At 44.8% G+C, this 20,083-nt stretch overlaps 1 protein-coding gene across 7 annotated transcripts in view; it reads left to right on the top strand.

The window, feature by feature from the left end:
* DEPDC5 (DEP domain containing 5, GATOR1 subcomplex subunit) overlaps positions 1-20,083 on the top strand; it is an 84,061-nt gene that overhangs the window by 43,376 nt on the left and 20,602 nt on the right. For 2 of the 7 annotated variants that reach the window (XM_069961220.1, XM_069961217.1), the window contains exons 25-36: positions 9-192; positions 1,637-1,800; positions 1,889-2,006; positions 8,844-9,011; positions 10,399-10,618; positions 11,500-11,621; positions 11,713-11,812; positions 11,980-12,042; positions 14,457-14,590; positions 15,535-15,618; positions 19,492-19,624; positions 19,710-19,818. In XM_069961220.1, coding sequence (XP_069817321.1) covers positions 9-192; positions 1,637-1,800; positions 1,889-2,006; positions 8,844-9,011; positions 10,399-10,618; positions 11,500-11,621; positions 11,713-11,812; positions 11,980-12,042; positions 14,457-14,590; positions 15,535-15,618; positions 19,492-19,624; positions 19,710-19,818 — 1,599 coding nt within the window. Of the gene's footprint in view, positions 1-8; positions 193-1,636; positions 1,801-1,888; positions 2,007-8,843; positions 9,012-10,398; positions 10,619-11,499; positions 11,622-11,712; positions 11,813-11,979; positions 12,043-14,456; positions 14,591-15,534; positions 15,619-19,491; positions 19,625-19,709; positions 19,819-20,083 lie in introns of those variants that run through there. The other 5 variants (XM_069961222.1, XM_069961219.1, XR_011362096.1 and 2 more) reach the window with 4 other exon arrangements.

Here is a 20,083-nt window from a genome sequence, read left to right as displayed (position 1 = left end):
CTGGGCAGTTTTGATGCTGTCTGCTCCCCCCATAGTGCCTGGCTTCTGCTGCACGGTTGGGGTGGATTGGAAATCCCTCACTACCCCAGCCTGCCTACCGCTCACCACAGACTACTTCCCGGACAGACAGAGTCTACAGAATGATTATACAGAAGGCTGCTATGACTTGTTACCAGAAGCCGATCTAGACAGGTAAGTATGAAGAACAGAAAAGGGGTATTTATAGGGGTACTCTGGCGAAATTAGTTTTCTTTAAAATCAGTTGGTTTTAGAAAGTTATATAGATTTATAATTTACTTCTTCTGTTTAAAAATCTCAAGTCTTCCAGTACTTATTAGCTGCTGTATGTCCTGTAGGAAGTGGTGTATTCTTTCCAGCCTGACACAGTGCTCCCTGCAGCCACCTCTGTCCAGGACAGGAACTGTTCACAGCAGGAAAGGTTTTCATTCGGCATTTGCTACTGCTCTGGACAGTTCCTGACACAGACAGAGGTGGCAGCAAAGGGCACTGTATCAGACTGCAAATAATACACCACTTCCTGCAGGACATACAGCAGCTGATAAGTAGCGGAGACTTGAGATTTTTCAATAGAAGTAAATTACAAATCTATTTAAAGGTAGGGCCATACTGTGTTTTTACAGTCCATTTTATGTATCTGTTTAATGCTTCCTTTTGGATCGGTTTCTCCACTGAGTACCTTTATAAAAAAAATCCTTAAAAAAAAAGATAATAAAAAATTGGTGCACACCAAAATGTTTTTTGTATATGTAAAAGTAACCATTTAAAAATGGATCAGTGAACCTACCTTTATACCAGTTGATTTTAAAGATTTTTTTTTCCGCCGGAGTTTCCCTTTAAGGGGTTTTCTAAGCAAAGTAGACTGAACTATCCCCTGTTCAGTACCCACTCTACACAATGAACAGGGCCAGAGGCAATTTGTCTCCGATCACTGTAGAGACCTATAGCTGCTCTTCACAGACTATTTTGCCTGCAAAACCCCTCAAAGTGTCACAGTTGTTTTTATTTTTCATTTTTTTGCAGAAATCAATAGTCCAGGCGATTTTAAGAAACGTTGTAATTGGGTTTATTACGCAAATATGACATTATCTGCATTCAAAAAGACTTTCCCCAGGTCCCCCCCCCCCCCCCCAACATCCTCTCTCTCATCCACTGCTCATTATCAGGAAATCTCAACTCTTTTACATCAGTCGAGCCCTGTGTAACCTCTGGAGAGGGGAGGGGGGGGGAGGGAGATTAGTCGGCAGCAGAGAGCTGAGAGCAAAGAATTATACAGTGGGACCTGTATGAAAGCCGCTATTCAGAGGTCAGAGCTGACTTCAGAGGATAGCCCGGTGATGTAGCTGTAAATTAACTTTTTGTTGTCCCGTTTTTGTGCCTCAACTCCCTCCACCCCTCCCCTCTCCATAGAAAACAATGAAGACAGGGGGGAGAGCTTCAAAACGCTTTTTCATGATAAAAATGCATTTTTTGGCGAATAAACCCAATCACAAAGTTTCTTAAAATTGCCTGTACTATTGATTTTTGCAAAAAAAAATGTAAACGAGTGACACTTTAAGGAGCTGTTACTTGTATAAACTATGTACAGTTACAGGGTAACATGTAATTTCATGTCCAGCAGACGTGATGAAGAAGGGACACAGATGACGGCCCAGCAAGTATTTGAGGAATTTATATGCCAGCGGCTCATGCAGGGTTATCAAATAATAGTTCAGCCAAAGCAACCAAAACCCACCTCCTCCGCTCAACCCCCACTAAGCAGCAGCCCCCTCTACAGGCGAGGTGAAGACATTTCTTACTCTTTTTTTTTTTGTAAATTGTCTTCGGTCACAATAAGCCGAAATTTACATTTCTATTCTACCTTTGGCAGGGCTGGTGTCCCGAATTCGCCCAGAAGAGGAAAATCAGTACTGGCTTAGTATGGGAAGGACGTTTCATAAGGTGACATTCAAAGACAAGATCATCACGGTTACAAGATATCTGCCAAAGTAAGAAACACACTGATCATTTTATAATTCTCATTTGAATATATGGTCTAAGGTATACCATTGTTCTGTGCTACCACATATGGGCTAGCAGCAATGATGAAACAAGGTTGTCCGGGAAGCAGAAGACTGTGATTCCTAATCTCCACCAGAGAAGTGAGGTAGGGGGCGCTGTATATCCCAAACACCACGTGCCAGTGATACTCCTGCCCCCTCCATGTTTAGAAGGCTTAAGGCCCTATTAGACGGGACGATTATCATGCGTAAAATTGTTCAAATTTAAATGATAATCGTCCTGTGTAATTGCAGGCAATGATCGAAAAATCGTTCGTGTGTCGGTGATCGTTGATTTAGATCTGACCCTAAAACCATTGTTAATCGTTCACTGTAATTCCGCATTTGTTCACTAATCGTTCAGTGTAACTGCACACAGTTCCTTCTTTTGCTGGGATCAGATGGAGTAATCGATCTTAGTAACGACTATCGTTCTGTGTAATATGTTGAACGATTTCAGGTTGTCAATAAAAATATCTAGTTCGATTAGTCTAATAGGACCCTTACTACTTAGGCATGAAATTGAAGAAAGCGAGCACCAGGTAGCTCTGCCCTGTCCTGTATACTGAGTTATTGGTTGTGTCAGTGCCCATGGTTAACCCCTTAAGGACAGAGCCAATTTTCGTTTTTGCGTTTTAGTTTTTTCCTCCTTGTGCTTAAAAGGCCATAGCACTTGCATTTTTCCACCTAGAGACCCACATGAGCCCTTATTTTTTGCGTCACTAATTATACTTTGCAATGACAGGCTGAATTTTTGCATAAAGTACACTGCGAAACCAGGAAAAAATTCATTGTGTGGTGAAATTGAACAAAAAAACGCATTTCCTTTTATTTGGGGGGGGGTATTCTGTTTTTACGCCATTCGCTTTTATCCTTTGGTCTATGGGGCTGTGTGAGGTGTAATTTTTTGCGCCATGATGTGATCTTTCTATCGGTACCTTGATTGCGCATATACGACTTTTTGATCACTTTTTATTACATTTTTTCTGGATTTGATGCGACCAAAAATGCACTTTGGGATTTTTTGGCGCTTACGCCGTTTACTGTGCGAGATCAGGAATGTGATTAATTAATAGTTCGGGCGATTACGCACGCTGCGATAGCAAACCTGTTTATTTATTTATTTACTTTTATTTAAAACATGGGAAAAGGGGGGTGATTCAAACTTTTATTAGGGGAGGGGGCTTTTTACTAATAAGAACACTTTTTTTTTTTTTTTTTTTACACATATACTAGAAGCCCCCTGGGGGACTTCTAGTATATACACTCTGATCTCTCATTGAGATCTTTGCTGTATACTTATACAGCAAAGATCAATGAGATCGGCACTCGTTTGCTTTCGGCTGCTGCAGCCAAATACAAACGAGTGCCGAGCCAGGGACGGCGCCATCTTGGCGGAGACTCCGGCCGGCACCAGACACTGAGATCGCTCCTCCGGGACAACGTCCCGGGGGGGGGGGGGGGGGGGGCGATCCCCGCCACTAGACACCAGGGAAGAGCTGCAGAAAGTAATCGGATGCAGCTGTCAACTTTGACAGCTGCATCTGATTACCTGATTAGCGGGCACGGCGATCGGACCGTGCCCGCTAATAGCCGCGGTCCTGGGCTACACGCCGCACCCGGGATCGCGGCAGTTCACAGCGGGGTCGCCGCGCGCCCCCGCTATGAACACCTCTTGCGGACGCATGACGTACGGGTACGTCATGCGTCCTTAAGAGGTTAAAGGGGTTATCCAGCGTTACAAAAACATGCCCACTTTTACACCACTCTTGTCTCCAGATTGGGTGGGGTTTGAAACTCGGTTCCATTGAAGTAAATGGAGCTTAACTGCAAATCAGACCTGAACTGGAGACAAGAGTGGGGTATGTTTTTGTAGCACTGGATAACCCCTTTAATTACCCTGTGGCTTGGCCCATAGGGTGCTACTGTGTTTCTCCGAAAATAAGACGTCTTTTTGGAATAGGCTTGAAATATAAACCTTATTCCAAATATAAGTCTTAGTTAAGGCCAGTACACATGAAGCAAAAGTGTCAGAATTCCTGCCTCAGTGTCACACAGTGTCTCTATGGGAGAGCTTGCGCGCCTCCGCTTTCATTACTCTCCGCTCAAAGAACTGACATGTCTATGTTATGCTTTCCCCCTACCTGCTCCACACAAGCTGCAGGGGAGGCAGAAGGGGTAGGAAGATGCACAGTAGGAGACATTGAATATGGAGGGACATAGGGTAAACGTGGCAAACTACAGAGGGGTGAGATATGCAGCAATGGCGGAACAACTACAGAGGGGAGAGGGAGGCAGGCCCGCTTCTGCCATGAGGCGGAATGAGTATTCCGCCTCAGCCGGCAGATTATGCGGTCCTGCAGGGGGCGGCAGAACGTTCCCCTGCTAGCGAGGGGGTGGCCGCTTGAGGTTTGCCTCAGGCGGCAGAGACCCCAGAATCGGCCCTGGAGGGAGGTTTACAGTATGGGGACTACCTGCAGGGGGGGGTGTATACAGTATGGGGGAACAACTACAGAGGGGGGAGGGAGGTATGCAATATGGTGACTACACTGCAGGGGGGGGTATACAGTATGGGGGAACAACTACAGAGAAGGGAGGGAGATATACAGTATGGGGACTACCTGCAGAGGTGTGATGTATACCGTATGGGGACTACCTGCAGAGGGGGGATGTATACAGTATGGGGACTACCTGCAGAGGTGTGATGTATACAGTATGGGGACTACCTGTGCAGAGGGGGGATGTATACATTATGGGGACTACCTGCAGAGGGGGAGGTATACAGTATGGGGACTACCTGCAGAGGGGGGAGGTATACAGTATGGGGACTACCTGCAGAGGAAGGATGTATACAGTATGGGGAATACGTGCAGAGGGGTGAGTTATACAGTATGGGGACTACCTGCAGAGGGGGGATGTATATGGAGGAACAACTACAGAGGGGGGTGGGGTGGGCATCTACCCTATAGAGTGAAGGTACAGTGTAGGGGTATACTGTGTTTCTCTGAAAATAAGCCCTAGCCATTTTTTTTCCAGAGAAAAAATTAATATAAGACCCTGTCTTATTTTTGGAGAAAGCATACTAGGTTAAGATTGACCGTTCTGGATGTCCAGACCGAGAGGCCCAACAGGCTCTTGCAAGGTGGCCTAGTTGTCAATATTGGGTGAAATTGCACATCTCTGTGTGCTGTGATGGAGAGGTCAACAGTCTTATACAACAACTCATGCCTGATCCACCAACCTTTCCTGCAAAAAGGAGCAATGCACAGGACAAGGGGAAAGCACTTAGCCGTGTGTGCGCTCCTTCCCTCACTCACTGTATCCTTGAGCAGCTGCCAATATAAGATACAGCATTAGAGATGAGCGAACCTGGAGCATGCTTGAGTCCATCCGAACCCGAACTTTCGGCATTTGATTAGCTTGGATAAAGCCCTAAGGCTATGTGGAAAACATGGATATAGTCATTAGCTGTAACCATGTTTTCCAGACAACCTGCTATGCTCTGCCGGTAACAAAGTATGATGAAGAGGATGGTCATGCATCCCTTACAACCTCAGTGTTAAGGTGACATTGTAGAAATTGCTTTTCTTTTCCAAGCGTTACTATCTGGAGCTATTACAGCGTTCTGATGTAACTGATTAAAAGAGGTTTTCCAGAGACAACGTACGGTGGCCTCTCCTCAGAATAGGCCATCAATATCTGATTGGTGATTGTGTAGTGGCCATGCCAAAATTAAAATGACTGCAGCTTTGATCCCGATGACACCCCATATGTTTGGCTGCATTGGCATGTGCCTGACTTTTTTTTTTTTTTACACCTGTGGCAATGGGAGCGAATAATGCTGCGTTTACACGGAACGAATATCGTGCGAATTTGCACGCTAACGATCGAATTCGAACGATAATCGTACGTGTAAACGCAGCAAACCATCAAGCGACGAACGAGAAATCGTTAATTTTGATCTTACAACATGTTCTAATATCGTCGTTCGCAAAAAATTTGCAGATCGTTCCGTGTAAACAGTCGTTCACCGATTTTTCCTATGCGCGAGATAGGCTTAAGCGATCGCAAAACGATCACAAAACGAATTTTCCGTACGATATATCGTTCCGTCTAAATGCTGATCGTTATTAAAAAAAATGTTACTTCGAAATCTTACGATCGTGCGAATTATCGTTCCGTGTAAACGCAGCATTAAACAACTTAATTTAATGATTGAGTGGGGCTCCAAACTTTTGTTTTCTCTCTCTTTTTATCTTATTTTGTACATTGTACAATAAAAGCATGTTTTATGGGGGGGGGAGAGAATATACATATATATGTGTGTGTGTGTATATATATATATATATATTATTTATTTATTTATTTTGTCTTCTAATAGCTGTCTCTATTGATCACTCTCTCTCCCTCTCACTCCTGATTACTTTTTCTCTCTGTCTTCTAATAGCTGTCTCTCACCTGAACGCTGTCTCTCTCTCTCCTGAACAATGTCTCTTTCTCCTGAACGCTGTCTCTCTCTCTCTCCTGAATGCTCTCTCTCCTGAACGCTGTCTCTCTCTCTCCTGAACGCTGTCTCTCTCTCCTGAGCACTGTCTCTCTCACACTCTCTCTCTCTCCTGATTGCTGTCTCTCTCTCTCTCTCTCTCTCTCTCTCCTGATTGCTGTCGGCCTCTCTCTCCTGATTGCTTTTTGTCTTTCTCCCTTCCGATCGATGTCTCTTTCCTGATCGCAGTCTCTCTCTCTCTCGATTGCTCTCTCTCTCTCCTAGTGACTTTCTCTTTCTCTTCTGATCGCTTTCTATCTCTGTCTTCTAATAGCCATCTCTCTCTCCCCTGAATTCTATTTCTCTCTCCTGAATAAGAGCCCCAAAGAATCACCGAGCCTTTGCCATGCCTCACCAAGACAGGGAGTTCTCCTCCCCCTCCAGATGTACTGCTAATCTAAAGACCAGCTTTGCCTCATTGCCCAACAGAACTGAGCTCTAAGGGCCCTCTTATACCGGCCGATTCGGGCAGATATTGCTCCATGTAATAAAAACAGCAATTAGCTGATCAGCTGATTGATGGCTGATCACTGTCTTTCAGCAAGTTTATAAATCAATGGCCGCCAACCGCACATTACTATATGTTATAGCGATGTATGACTGATGGCTGATGAATGTGTAAGGAAACAATAAAGTTTATACTTACATGTCCAGGCTCCCCTGGTGTCCTGCAGCCTTTTCCCCGCGTTTCCTGCTCCTCACAGCCGCCTCTGAAGCTTCTGTACTGGCTGGCTGCTTAGCCAATCACCGGCTGGGGGCTGTCCTGTCTCAGTCAGTGATTGGCTGAGCAGCCTGTCCCTCAAGAGAATTCCCACACAGGGCCCTGGAGCTGGAGTGCGCCCCCTCTTTTAGCTTTGAACAGCGACATAGTCACTTACTGTCTCTGTCATATACTTACTATGGAGGTGGCAAAGGGACAAGGTGTCAAGTCTTTTTTTAACTTGCATCCTGTGTCATTGTAGTGGTGGGTCCATCTTTTTACTCTTTGGCCCCCCCCTTTCCCCCGCACTCACATTACGCCTCATCCACACATCAGTTTTACTGTCTGTGAATTAGGATGAGACCTTACAGAACAATGACATAACAGTACCGAAAGGGGATAAGCTAGTGAGTGCACCATAACTTACTATTGTATCATAGAGATCGCATGGTCATGGTCATCAATTTGATCAACAACATTAAGAGGATAAGTTTATATTTCTGAGACCTAAAAATGTAAGGTAATATTTTCATATACAGTACCAAATATGTTTATATTTTTTATTCACATTTTTTTAACTCCAAAAATAGGAAAACGGGGTTACATAAATTTTTTATGGGATGGATTTGTTTAGATTTAAAAAAATATTTTTTTAAACACTTATGTAGGACTTGTATGAGCAATAACTTGATTGTTCATAGAGATAAATGCAGTACCTATGTACTGCATTGATCCATTATCTCGTTGCTGTATTGGTACAGCCTGCAATCATCCAGTCAGGCAGCCACAGAAGGCCTAGCAGAGGCCTTGGGCTAAACTGACAACTGAAGCCGATGCTTTTGTAAAAGGTGATGTTGAGAAAAACTCCACCTGGGCATGGCCGAGTATAGAGAGGATGAGAGGAAAAGCTGTTTGCTAACAGCTACTAAAGAAGTATGACCAGCTTTAAACTCATTCAGAATTAGACAGATCCCCTCGGAGAGATCGGAGAGACCATTTTAAGCATTGCTGTCAGTTCAAAAAACATTTGACATGTTTAAAGAATTGATCTAGGTGTTCAGACCCCCACTAATCATTAAAGGGGCACTCCAGGTGGGAGTTTTTTTTTCACTATGGCTTGAAACGTCACATTTCAAGCCGCATCATAGACCAGGAAGCGGCCAGGGACCAGAGCAACGCGATGTGGGACCCAGTGCTGGAACCAGGGAGGTAAGTAGACGACGTTGCTTTCATCCACCCCCTCCCTGGCAATAGTGAAAAAATCCTCCCACCCAGAGTACCCCTTTAAATCTAGCCAGTAAAAGTGCATGGCTGTGACTTTCACTCCCTGGCTCGCCCCTCAGTTCTATTACAGGCTATGGCCTCCATTGACTTCTACCAACCTATAAAAAATTTGACATTTCAAAAGTTTTTGAAAGTGACAGTAACTTTCTAAAAAAACATATTTTAATATAAGCATGTAACCTAATAAGCATTTATTTTTACCCATTTTGGTTTTTAGTAAGGTTATCTCTATTATACATTTTTGCTCTTATTTCTATAGATATCCCTATGAATCTGCCCAAATCAGTTATACTTACAACTTGTGTCCCTCACATTCTGGAAGTGATTTTGTATCTAGCTGGGTAGAATTCTCCCATGAGCGGCTAGAGGACTACAAGTGGAACTATTTAGACCAATACATCTGCTCTGCGGGGTCAGAGGATTTCAGGTAAAACACATATGTATTAAATGCTACACCTACATAAGCCCCAAATCCTATAAATCAAATCTACATATACACAATGGATTAAAGGTGTATTCCGCTCAGGTAAAATACATGTTGAATCGTCCCCCCTTCTGGAGACTAACAATTTGTTCCATCCTTGTTATTATCTATTTAGTCTCCTTCCTCCAGTTCTGAGCTGCTGCTTTCTGCTGAAGACACAGAAAACAGTGTGTGAGCTCTTTACTTCCTCTCTACTCTGATTTCCCCCCTCCCTTCCAAGACTGCTCATGTAAAGAGGAGGGTTAATCTGAGGTCAAGTTGCTGGTGATCTCACTGTGATTAACCCTCCTGGCATAACAGAGAGGCAGAGACATCCGGCTAGGGACACTGTTCACATGAGCCATCTCGGAAGGTAGGGGGGAGAGGAGGCAGGTCAGGGTAGAGACAGAGTGAACAGCTCACTTATAGTTTTTTGTCTCTTCAGCAGACAGCAGCAGCTCAGAACTGGGAGGAGGAGTCTGACAAAATAATAAGTATGGAATGATTTGTTAGTCTCCAGATGCAACATATATTTTACCTGAGTGGAATGCTCCTTTAACCAAATTTGATAAGCTTTATTGGGCAATAACAGCAAGTAAGCGGCAGCAGAATCAAATTAAGATTAACGGCAGCCATGTTGGTAGCGTATAAGAATACTTCACGTATGCGCATATGTATTAAAGTGACTCTGTACCCACAATCTGCCATCCCCCCCCCCCCCCCCAAAAAAAAAAACAAACAAACAAAAAAACACGCTCGATCTTCGGATAGCTGCTTTTACTCCAAGATCTGTCCTGGGGTCCGTTCGGCAGGTGATGCAGTTATTGTCCTAAAGAACAACTTTTAATCTTGAAGCCCTGTGCCAAACTGCCGTGGCCTAGAGTATCTGTGCCCTAACTTTGCACCACCCCTCCAGCCCTGCTCCCCACCCTCTTCATCATTAGGAATGCCACTGGCAGAATTTTTCCTATTCCTTCGCAGTGAACACTGCACAGGTGCCTTAACGATCCAGCCCATGTGCCGTGCTTACACAGGTGATGAATAGGAGAATACCTGCCTGGGGCATTCCTAATGAAGAGGACGGGGAGGAGGGACAGAGAGGTTGTGCCAGCCTAATGCATACACAATCTAGGCCATGCCAGTTTGGCACAGGGCTGCAAGTTTAAAAGTTGTTTTTTAGGACAATAAGTGCATCACCTGCCGAACGGACCCCAGGACAGATCTTGGATTAAAAGCAGCAATCCGAAGGTACAAGTGGTTTGGGGGGTCAGATTGTGGGTACAGAGTCGCTTTAAAGGCTGTTGTATTGTCACAAAGGAAAATAAACTCACAGTTTTCTTATTTTATGCAGTCTGATTGAGTCTCTGAAATTTTGGCGCACACGTTTCCTTCTTCTTCCGTCTTGTGTGGGACCCACAAAGCGGATTACTGAAGGGGAGCAAAGATGTGATCTGTATGGAGATCGGCCTAGATCGGAACAAGAGGAAGGTCAATTGTTGGATGGCTTCCTGCGCTTTGTAGAGGGACTGAATCGCATTAGAAGACGTCACAGATCAGACCGAATGATTAGGGTAAGTATGTTTATTGTCAGTAGGTTTATTTAGTCCTATCTATTTATATACTAGTGACAGAAAAGCTAAAGCAGAAAACTCCGCCCACCAGCTGCTGATTGACAGTTATCTATCCATGTTTTCTATAGGCAGTCAGCTGGTGGGCGGGAGGAGGGGTGTGGCAAGAATCCTATTCTCCTGCATATTAGGAGAGCAGCTAAACAGAATGATTTAGGTTATACACCGATCTGTTCAAGATTTCTGTCATTAGTTTATGCAGATTCCTATTAAAAGACAACGATCAGCCAATATGCATGATGTCGGCTGATCGTGGTCTTTCAATATGTTGAGTTCAATCGGAACCCAGACATTCTAATGATCCTCCAGACAACCCTTACTTCTGCAGTGAACGGAGGGGAACAAGGGAGAAGCGAGCGCAGGTTGTCGCTTGCTTCCCCAGCACATCAGACCGTGTAATACAGCCTTAAGGGTAGCTTCACACGTACCAGATCTGCTGCGAGTTTCATTCCGCTGCCAGTATGTGACCTGGCCCCTTTAACCCAACCCCCCCCCCCACATCCCCCGGCCAGAAGCATACATTACCTGCTCGGCGCCGTGGCTGTGTGTGAGGCTCCCGGTTCCCCTCCCTCAGCCAATCAGTGCACAGCAGCAGGATGTGGGGGGTTAAAGGGGCCAGGTCACATACTGGGAGTGGGATGAAAATTCTGCTGCGAGTATGTGACCCATTCACTTTACACTAACAGGATCTGTTGAAATGCGCTGCGGATCCGGTATGTGTGAAGCTATCCTAAAAGTTACCAGGAGTCACCTGACTGCTATTTTTGAGACGTGTCACTTTTTTTGTCTTGTTTTTGAAGTTGACTTTTTTTTTTCTTCAATAGAAGGGAGCAGGAATGAAAGGATTACAGCTTCCCCCTCATCCACCAGAACCTCCCGGACCTCCAGTCGGAAAGAAAGGAACATCTGCCCTCTCGGCTCTACTAGAGATGGAGGCCAATCAAAAGTAGATCCATCACCCTGTTTTTTTACACCCTATCTAACCTATAACCGTCGCGCACAGAGAACAATGAAATAATTGTGACATCTATTTTCAGGAACTTAGGGGAGCAGCAGTCTTTAGTGCATTCTGGGAAAACATCATGCCAGACCACAGACACTGTGGTTACCCCAACCTACGTGGACAGCCCTCGCAAGGTTAGTAGAAAGATGGAGATGGCCTTGTATGTGTTCTACAACCGCTTTGACATTTCAGGGTCGCCTATTTTTCCAGTCCTGTTTTTTTCCTTCAAACTTATGGTAGTCAGCTCAGTCTGTCAGTACTTCTCTTTATGCCTTTGTCTGCACTATCGCTTCCCTCTCAGGACGGGGCCTTCTTTATGGATTATGTACGCAGTCCGCGCACCGTACCGTCTTTCAACCCACAGGTTAGTGTCTAAGGAAACAACAGGCGTCAGCATGGGCTTGTATTTGTGTTGCCTATAGCATACCGCATGCCTACGTTCCCTACTGATGCCTGACAATAACTTACCGCATGTTGTCCCGCACATAGATTCATGTCACTCTATAGTCGCCTTCCATCCTGTGTGTCATATACTCCAGTTTAGAGTACATTCCCCATCATAGTAACCTATAGGAATAATATATAGTTGCATGACGAGGTTATACTGACCTGTGTTGTACTGTGTTACATGTATGTCTGTCTGAAAGTGTCTCTATATGTGCTTTATATACCCTGAGCAGTTATCACCACCAAAAAAAAAGTTTATTGTATACCTAGTACTCAAACTTTACCACATCACATGGGATTGGCCATGTTTATTACTGACATTTGGCCATGTCACTAATACAGAAGTATAATGTCTGTGTGATAGATTCATGGCAGAATATTAGATATATATTTTCAAAGAACAAAAATCTTTTCATATTGGAAATGGTTACCTTAAAGGGAAACTCTGGCAAAAATAATCTTTCAAAACAACTGGTAGCAAAAGTTTTATATAGATTTGTAATTTACTTCTGTTAAAAAAAGTTTTTCAAGTCTTCCAGTACTTATCAGCTGCTGTATGTCCTGCATGAAGTGGTCTATTCTTTCCAGTCTGACACAGTGCTCTCTGCTGACATCTCTGTTCAAGACAGGAACTGTCCAGAGTAGGAGAACTTTTCTATGGAGATTTGCTTCTTCTCTAGACTGTTCTTGTCATGGACAGAGGTGGCAGCAGAGAGCACTGTGTCAGACTGGAATAAATACACAACTTCCTGCAGGACATACAGCAGCTGGTAAGTACTGGAAGACTTGAGATTTTTAAATACAAGTAAATTACAAATCTGTATAACTTTCTGACACCAGTTCATTTGAAAGAAAATTAATTAGTCAGAGTACCCCTTCAGCGAAATTTGGTATTCTAAATAAGGCACAACTTCAGGACATGTGACATGTGACTTTGCTCAGTGAAAAACAAACTTGATACTAACCTGCTGTGTAACTACATCTCTGTACATTTTGAAGATTTTCTTTTGTTGAATAGCATTGAACTGGGCCGACTTAAAGGTGTTGTCCAGAATAAAACAAATCCTAGCCTATCCACAAGACTGGTGGGGTGCTGACACCTGGGGCCCTTGCTGATCACTGGTCTACTTAAGCCTTGGCTCCTGTTCACAGGAGGAGAGGTTCAGATAAGCGGAATGCAGTTAGCCTCCCTCTCATAATGACAGTCTATGGGAGGTGCGTGCTGCTGTTCTCACAGCGTCTCTCCGCGCTGAAGAATGAACATGTTCATTCTTAAGGGCGGGTAGAGCAGCAGCGCGCGCCTCCCATAGACTCCCATTATGAGAGGGAGGCTAACTGCATTCCGCAGCGGACGATTCCGCCGCGGAATTCCGCTAGTTTTGCTACGTGTGAACGTAGCCTTATGGAAAAATTGGATTATTAGCTGAACCTACACTCCAGGTAGGGTGGTAGACATTGATAAGAGAGGAGATAGGGAGCTGCAGCACTATAGACAGCTTTATGGATGAGTGTGAGGAGTTAAAGGGGTACCCCGGTGGGAAAAAATATTCCAAACTGGTTTCAGAAAGTTATATAGATTTGTAATTTGCTTCTTCTATTTAAAAATCTGCAATCTTCCAGTACTTATCATCTGCTCTATGCCCTGCAGGAAGTGATATATTCTTTCCAGTCTGACACTGTGCTCTCTGCTAGGTCTGTCAGGAACTGTTCAAAGCTGCAGCAAAACCCTATAGACAACCTCTCTTGCTTTGGACAGTTCCTGACATGGACAAAGGTGGCAGCAGATAGTACTCTGAGATTGGAAAGAACACACCACTTACTGCAGGACATACAGCAACTGATAAGTACAGGAAGACTGGAGTTTTTTTTTAAATAGAAGTAAATTACAAATCTATATATCTTACTAAAACCAGTTTGAGATATTTTTTTCCCTTTAACTCCTTACACTCGCCCACAAATCTCTCCATAATGCTGCAGCTCCCTATTTCTAGAAGATTTTTAGAAGTAAATTACAAATCTATATAACTTTCTCACATCAGTTGATTCGAAAGAAAGTTTTTTTTAATATTGTATTCTGAGCTGAATGTACAACCAGTACACTGACTGGCGGGGTGGGGGGTCTAGACAGTGAAAGTTTGGAGGAGGGTAGATCTTTTAGTGGAGTGTTACATTAGACAAGAAAGAATCAGAGCAACAGTGAGAGGTGGTATTGCGGCACCACACAGAGATGGAAAAGTCAGGTTTAGGTCATTTAGTAGATGGAAATCCTAGTCCTCCATAATAACCATTCTACTTCCTATTCTAATACTGGGAACCTTTGCTATATGGCAGATTTCTATTGACCAGAGCGCTTCTCCCTACACTGATGGGAACAATGCAGCTGTAACAAACAATACGTCTCAGGAGAGAACGCCTAACCAAGGTGGGAACCTAGGAGAACAGCAGCTTCCCTCAGCTGAGTCCAGGTATGGAGCGACACGCTTGTTGTGTGTGATTAAAGGACAACTCCCGTGCTAAGAAAAAAAACAATTAGAAACATAGTTTATATACTTATCATCCCTCCTAAGCTGTTACTGTTTGAATTTGCCACCGTCTGCATACAGCCTGAGCTTCATTCTCAGTCTTCATTTCTTCCTTACTTCCTGGTTTCAGCTTCCCATGATGCACTTTGGCTGCTGTGACATTGCAAGTGCCTGCCCCTCAATTCTCTTCAACTCCCATCATACACTAAACATGATCCCCTCTCTCTCTTCCATCAGGCTGCTGTATAATCACACAGGTTGTCGGCCCCTGCACTGAAGCTGCACACACATACTTTCACTTTGCAATGTAGTGTACATAGCAAAGTGACATCTGCACAATGGCCGTCCCTAATCAGGTTAGGGCAGCAGGAGAGATAAGATGGGTCTGTCAAGGAGGGAAGATAAACAAGTGACAGGGCTCCTTCACTCACTGAGTCCACTTGGCAGCAGGAGAGAGTATGAGGGGAGGGGGGGGGGGTGCTGCCAATGTGCTGGGAGTCAGTAACTGAGAGAAGATAAGCAAGTGACATGACTTGCAGTTGCTCAGCCAATCGGAGCTGAGCAAGCAGAGTCACCTGACAAGGCAGGGGAGGGAAAGGCTGGTGTAACAGGAGCTAGAGCAGCCCTCCTGCTGATGACTCATTGTCACAAGAAGAAGCTGAGAGAAGAAACTGGTGAGTAATTAGGTATCTGTGAGTTTAGTGCACTTCCTGGTGGGGGGTTGAGGGGGGAAAAGACAGGGAAGGGAGGCAGATAGGTAATTAAAGCATATAACACAGTTATATAACTTTGTAATGTGCTTCAATTACTGGGGAAAAGTTTTTCATAGGAGTTGTCCTTTAAGGGCCTTGTTAAAGGGATTTCTAACTCCTGTCATTGTTTCTTAGTGTTTCCCAGGTGACTGGTGGTCCAAGCACGCTGCCTTCCAGCGCCAGTTTAAGTGAGATCTTGGAAGCTATAAAACACCCCAGGTAGGTACCTCAAGAAGTGGGATATATAGATCTATGTTTACCCTACAGAACTTTAAAAGGTTTTTTTGTTAATATATGGCAATGTATGGAAACGTGTAACTATTTCACCCCTGTCATTGGAAGACTATTGGCATATAGTGCAACTAAGCAAAAGTGCCTGCTTCTCCTGCACGGCCAGTACATATCCCTTCTGCAGATACTGTGATGGCCAGTATATGCAGCCCTGGCTGCACGATTATCGAGCCATGTTATAGGCTCAGGAAGCAAGCGCCTTAATATGGCCTTAAAATACAACTCCGGCGGTAGAAAAAAAAAAAAGCACTCTCAGACACAGATCTGAGGGTCTCTCGTGTGCTATATGTAAGAGGGAGAAGGGTCGGTCCACCGACCCTTCTCCCTCTTACATATAGCACACGAGAGACCCTATGGCCTGAGGAAGGTCCGGTTCGGACCGAAACGTTGCACAATACATTGTTGGTCTCATCTCCTGTACTTTCTGTCTATGGTCGGAGTAAATACCTTGTATCACATTGTTAAATAAAACCCTCACTTATTCTTGCATGAAAAGACAAGGTTCCAGTCACAGCACACTCCGCTAGATCTGTGGGGGCTACTTAGGTGGGGTACGATCAGGCTCCTGCTGCAATAAGGCGTCTACCCTCTCCCCACAGCTCAGATCGTCGATTGGTCACAAGGTTTGGAAGGCAGCATCGTTCAATCTTTTTTATTTTTTCTTTCTTTTTCTTTTTGATTTATTTCTTTTCCCTCTCCTAAGTATTGCTTTTGAATATCCCTTGGTGCTCTGTGCCCTCAGTGATTCAAAAAAAGATTGAAAAAAAAACGTATCGTGAACCCAGCCTTACTTACTGTAACATCTGTCTTGCGAAGTTCATTGAAGGACGTAGTTACTACCTAGCTATTTTTTTATTTATTTTGGGGAATCTGCTAGTCCTGATGGTTGGAGTCTTTTTGCTTACGATTCTGACCCTTCAAGAGGTTTTTGCTGTTTTTTTTTTAATCCTTCAGGTTTACTGTTTATGGCATGTAGGATTCTCTACATTAGTTGCTAGTGACTCCATCCTAGTAGCAGCCAGCGTCAATGTCTTATCTGTGTACTCAGTGACTTAAGTGAGGAAATTGCGATGTGATATTAATATATAGTTTATATAGTTTTTTTTTTTTTTATATAGCAACGCTTTACCTAGCTTTAAAAACACCATTATTATATAAGCTATTAAAGAAATTGTTTATGTACATCTGTTATGGTTTGGCTGAATCCATGGGGGGGGGGGGGGGTAGGGGGGGGTTAGTTAAAAAGACTGTGAAAAACTGTGTGAATTTTACCCGGTCTGCACTCTTTTCGCCATTATAATTTACGCTTGCACCCAGGAATTTGAGATTTAAAGGGAACCATTCACCCCGTGGCCCCCGGCAGAAACTGACATACAGTGACATAAAGGTCAATATACTTACCGCATCGCTCCCGATCCCGTCCTGGATCCCGTTGTTGACACGGAGAAATCGCTGATTCTTCTTCTCGCACCCATTATGGTAATGAGTTGAGATGAGTTTAACATCTATAGGAAACGACGGACGAGTCCAACTTATTCATGAGGTCCTCTTCTCGTCGCCGCCCATCCATGCCTCCTGGAACTTGATTGACGTCTTCAGTCTTCTGACGAATTCCCGCGCAGACGCCATTGCGATGGTCTCGTCACCTCTTCTGCGCCAGCGCGGTAAACAGGATACGTGCTCGAGACAATCGGCGCACGCGCAGTAAACAGTGAAGCTGTGGAGCGGCTTCAATTGTGAACTGCGCATGCACCGAAAACAACTGTCACGGCGCCTGCGCGGGATCCGGCGGGAAGAAAGAAGACGAGGAGGAGCAAGACCCAGCATCAATCAAGTGTCTGAGGCGGGGAGAAGGCTGGACTTCGGGCCCGGCGGCGCTCATTACCATAATGGGCGTGAGAAGAAGAATCGGCGATTTCTCCGTGTCAACAACGGGATCCGGGAAGGGACCGGGAGCGATGTGGTAAGTATATTGACCTTTATGTCACTGTATGTCAGTTTCTGCCGGGGGCCACGGGGTGAATGGTTCCCTTTAAATGGCGGATAAAATAACTCCGGAAAACTTCCCCCAATAATGTACTCCACTTGACAATCACAAAGGGTGGGATGCATGATGGTTGCACCCCGGGCACATGCCATGAAGCAGGTGCAGATTCTTACCTGCTCTGTGGCGTGCGCCAGGCAAAAATCTACACCTGCTTTACATAGTACCTGCGCAGGTGCCTCTTAGTAAATCTGGCTGGGGAAAAGGGGGCGGGCCTGATAAATCCCCCCCCCCCTCCCATTGTGAATACAGGAGAAGGAATACTGGATTTAAAGTGGTAATGTGTGATGTTACTTACTTCCCAGTGTCTTCTAACAACACACATTACAGTAAACACAGGTTCTAATCAAGTAGCATATCAGTGATCCTTTTTTTAACGTCTTAGACACGCTGTTTACAGACACTAGCTGCGTCGCAGTGATCATTTCATCATTTTGCAATTCATGTCATGTTACAACATAAGTATATGGAACAACAGAACTGATACCCTTTAGTTATCCCCCATGCTTGTGTCAGCGATACTTATAGGGTACCTGTCATGAAGATGATCTTTCCTGATCAACAGATATACAGACACGTCTGCTGCCGGAAAATTGGCTTGCTATGGATGCAACCCACATGTGCCGAATTCTGTGCACAAGCCCTATTACTTAAACTAAGGCTTGTGCACAGAACTCAGTCAGTGTGGGACATTTCCATAGCAACCTGATCTTCTGACAGCAGCTACATGGGGAGTCATGTGTCCCTAATCCCCCATGTGCCTGCATTGTTTAATAACCTGTTGCCCCTTGGTATGGCCCGGCAGGCATCCAATGTGTTGGATCGCTTAAGCCCAGTTCAGTTCAGTCCCATTTGATTTTCATGTCACATGCAGCAAGGAGGAATTGTGGGAAAGTTTAGAGAGGAGACCAGGAAGTAATCAGATAGGGTAAAATGGTAGAGTGATGTAAGCTCCCTTACTAAACACAGCACATTTCTTCTCCTTTACATATATGTATGTGGTACACATCTGATTATTCTTTCTTTGTGTCAGGAGCCGGGCAAAAAGCGCCACTCTCTGCACTACAGGAGCGCGCGGCCGGTTCTCTGGAAGCGCCAACAGAGCCCTTGACAACCTGTCTGGCTGGTTGTTGGGAGCGCGCCGACTGCGTCCCTGACGACCGGCCGGGCTGGTTGTTAGGGGCATGCTGACAGCTTCCCTGGTTCTTGCCGAGGCCTCACCGCCTCTGGCCAAACGGCTTAGGTGTCTGTAGTTAATAGTAGTGTTGACTTAAAGCTGGCATCAACAGTCCGCTCACGCCCTGGGGCTGGTACTCCAGCCTCCATAAGACTACTGCTCCCATCATGCTCCATTGCCTGCGCTAGAGCCTCTTTAGAGTGTGACTGAGCTAGTGTTGTATCCTGATTTTGGCATCATTTTTTGACTACTCTCCACGACTTTTGATTTCGTACTGCAACGACTAATAGTTACCTAACGGCTTGGTTACCCTGAGAATATTGTGTTTGTTTGTTCCTTCTTCGTCTCTATGTATCACCAATCCAGGTCAGGGACTGTCGCCCAGTTACCAGCTGCCGCCTAGGGCAGATAGTGGTAAGTAGGCAGGAACAGCGGGGCGGGTGCCAGTGCAGGGCCTTACCTGTCCTGTGTCTTAGAGTCCCAGCTTGACACTTTGGTATATGAAAAAAAACCCTTTAATGTATGTATTAACCATATTTACTGGTAGAAGGTGGTGTTCAGGTATGCATATTTCTTGTAGTACAGGTATTCCACTGCTATCGGAACAGAAGGGTCTGCCGCCATGCTGCTTTATCAGTGCTGAGGTTGTGCATTGGCTGGTCAATAACATAAGCTGGGTGCAGAGTCAATTGATGGCCATGGACATCATGCAGGTAACACACTGGTTTTCCTATTGTAACAAATAACCCAATTTTGGAATTATGTATTTATCACAACTTTCTTTTCTACAAATTGTAGAAGATGCTGGAGGAGCAGTACATAATGCATGCTTCTGGAGAAACGCTAAGAACGTTCATTTATGGATTTTACCTTTATAGAATTTCTCCTGAAAAAGATTCTGACAAAGGTACGCACATGTGCTTTAGGCCTCATTTACACGATCCATGCCGCAATGACCGGAGGAGGATCACGGCAAGGATCCACCAAAGTGCAGCCCCCCTGCCCTCCGGCAGCAGAGATGACAGGAGCATATAAAACAATTACTTGCCTACCCCCCCCCCCTCGTGCCGACTGGCTAACATGTTCACCAGCCCGGTGGGAATAGATGGGTAGTTGTCTTCTGCGCTCCTGTCATCTCTGCTGCCGGCGGTGGGGGGTGGGGTGTATCTGTG

Source organism: Dendropsophus ebraccatus, chromosome 3 (assembly GCF_027789765.1).
Source record: "Dendropsophus ebraccatus isolate aDenEbr1 chromosome 3, aDenEbr1.pat, whole genome shotgun sequence".
NCBI classification, from domain to species: Eukaryota; Metazoa; Chordata; class Amphibia; order Anura; family Hylidae; genus Dendropsophus; species Dendropsophus ebraccatus.
Note: the sequence above shows the minus strand (reverse complement) of the source record. Positions and strands in the feature narration are given on the sequence as shown.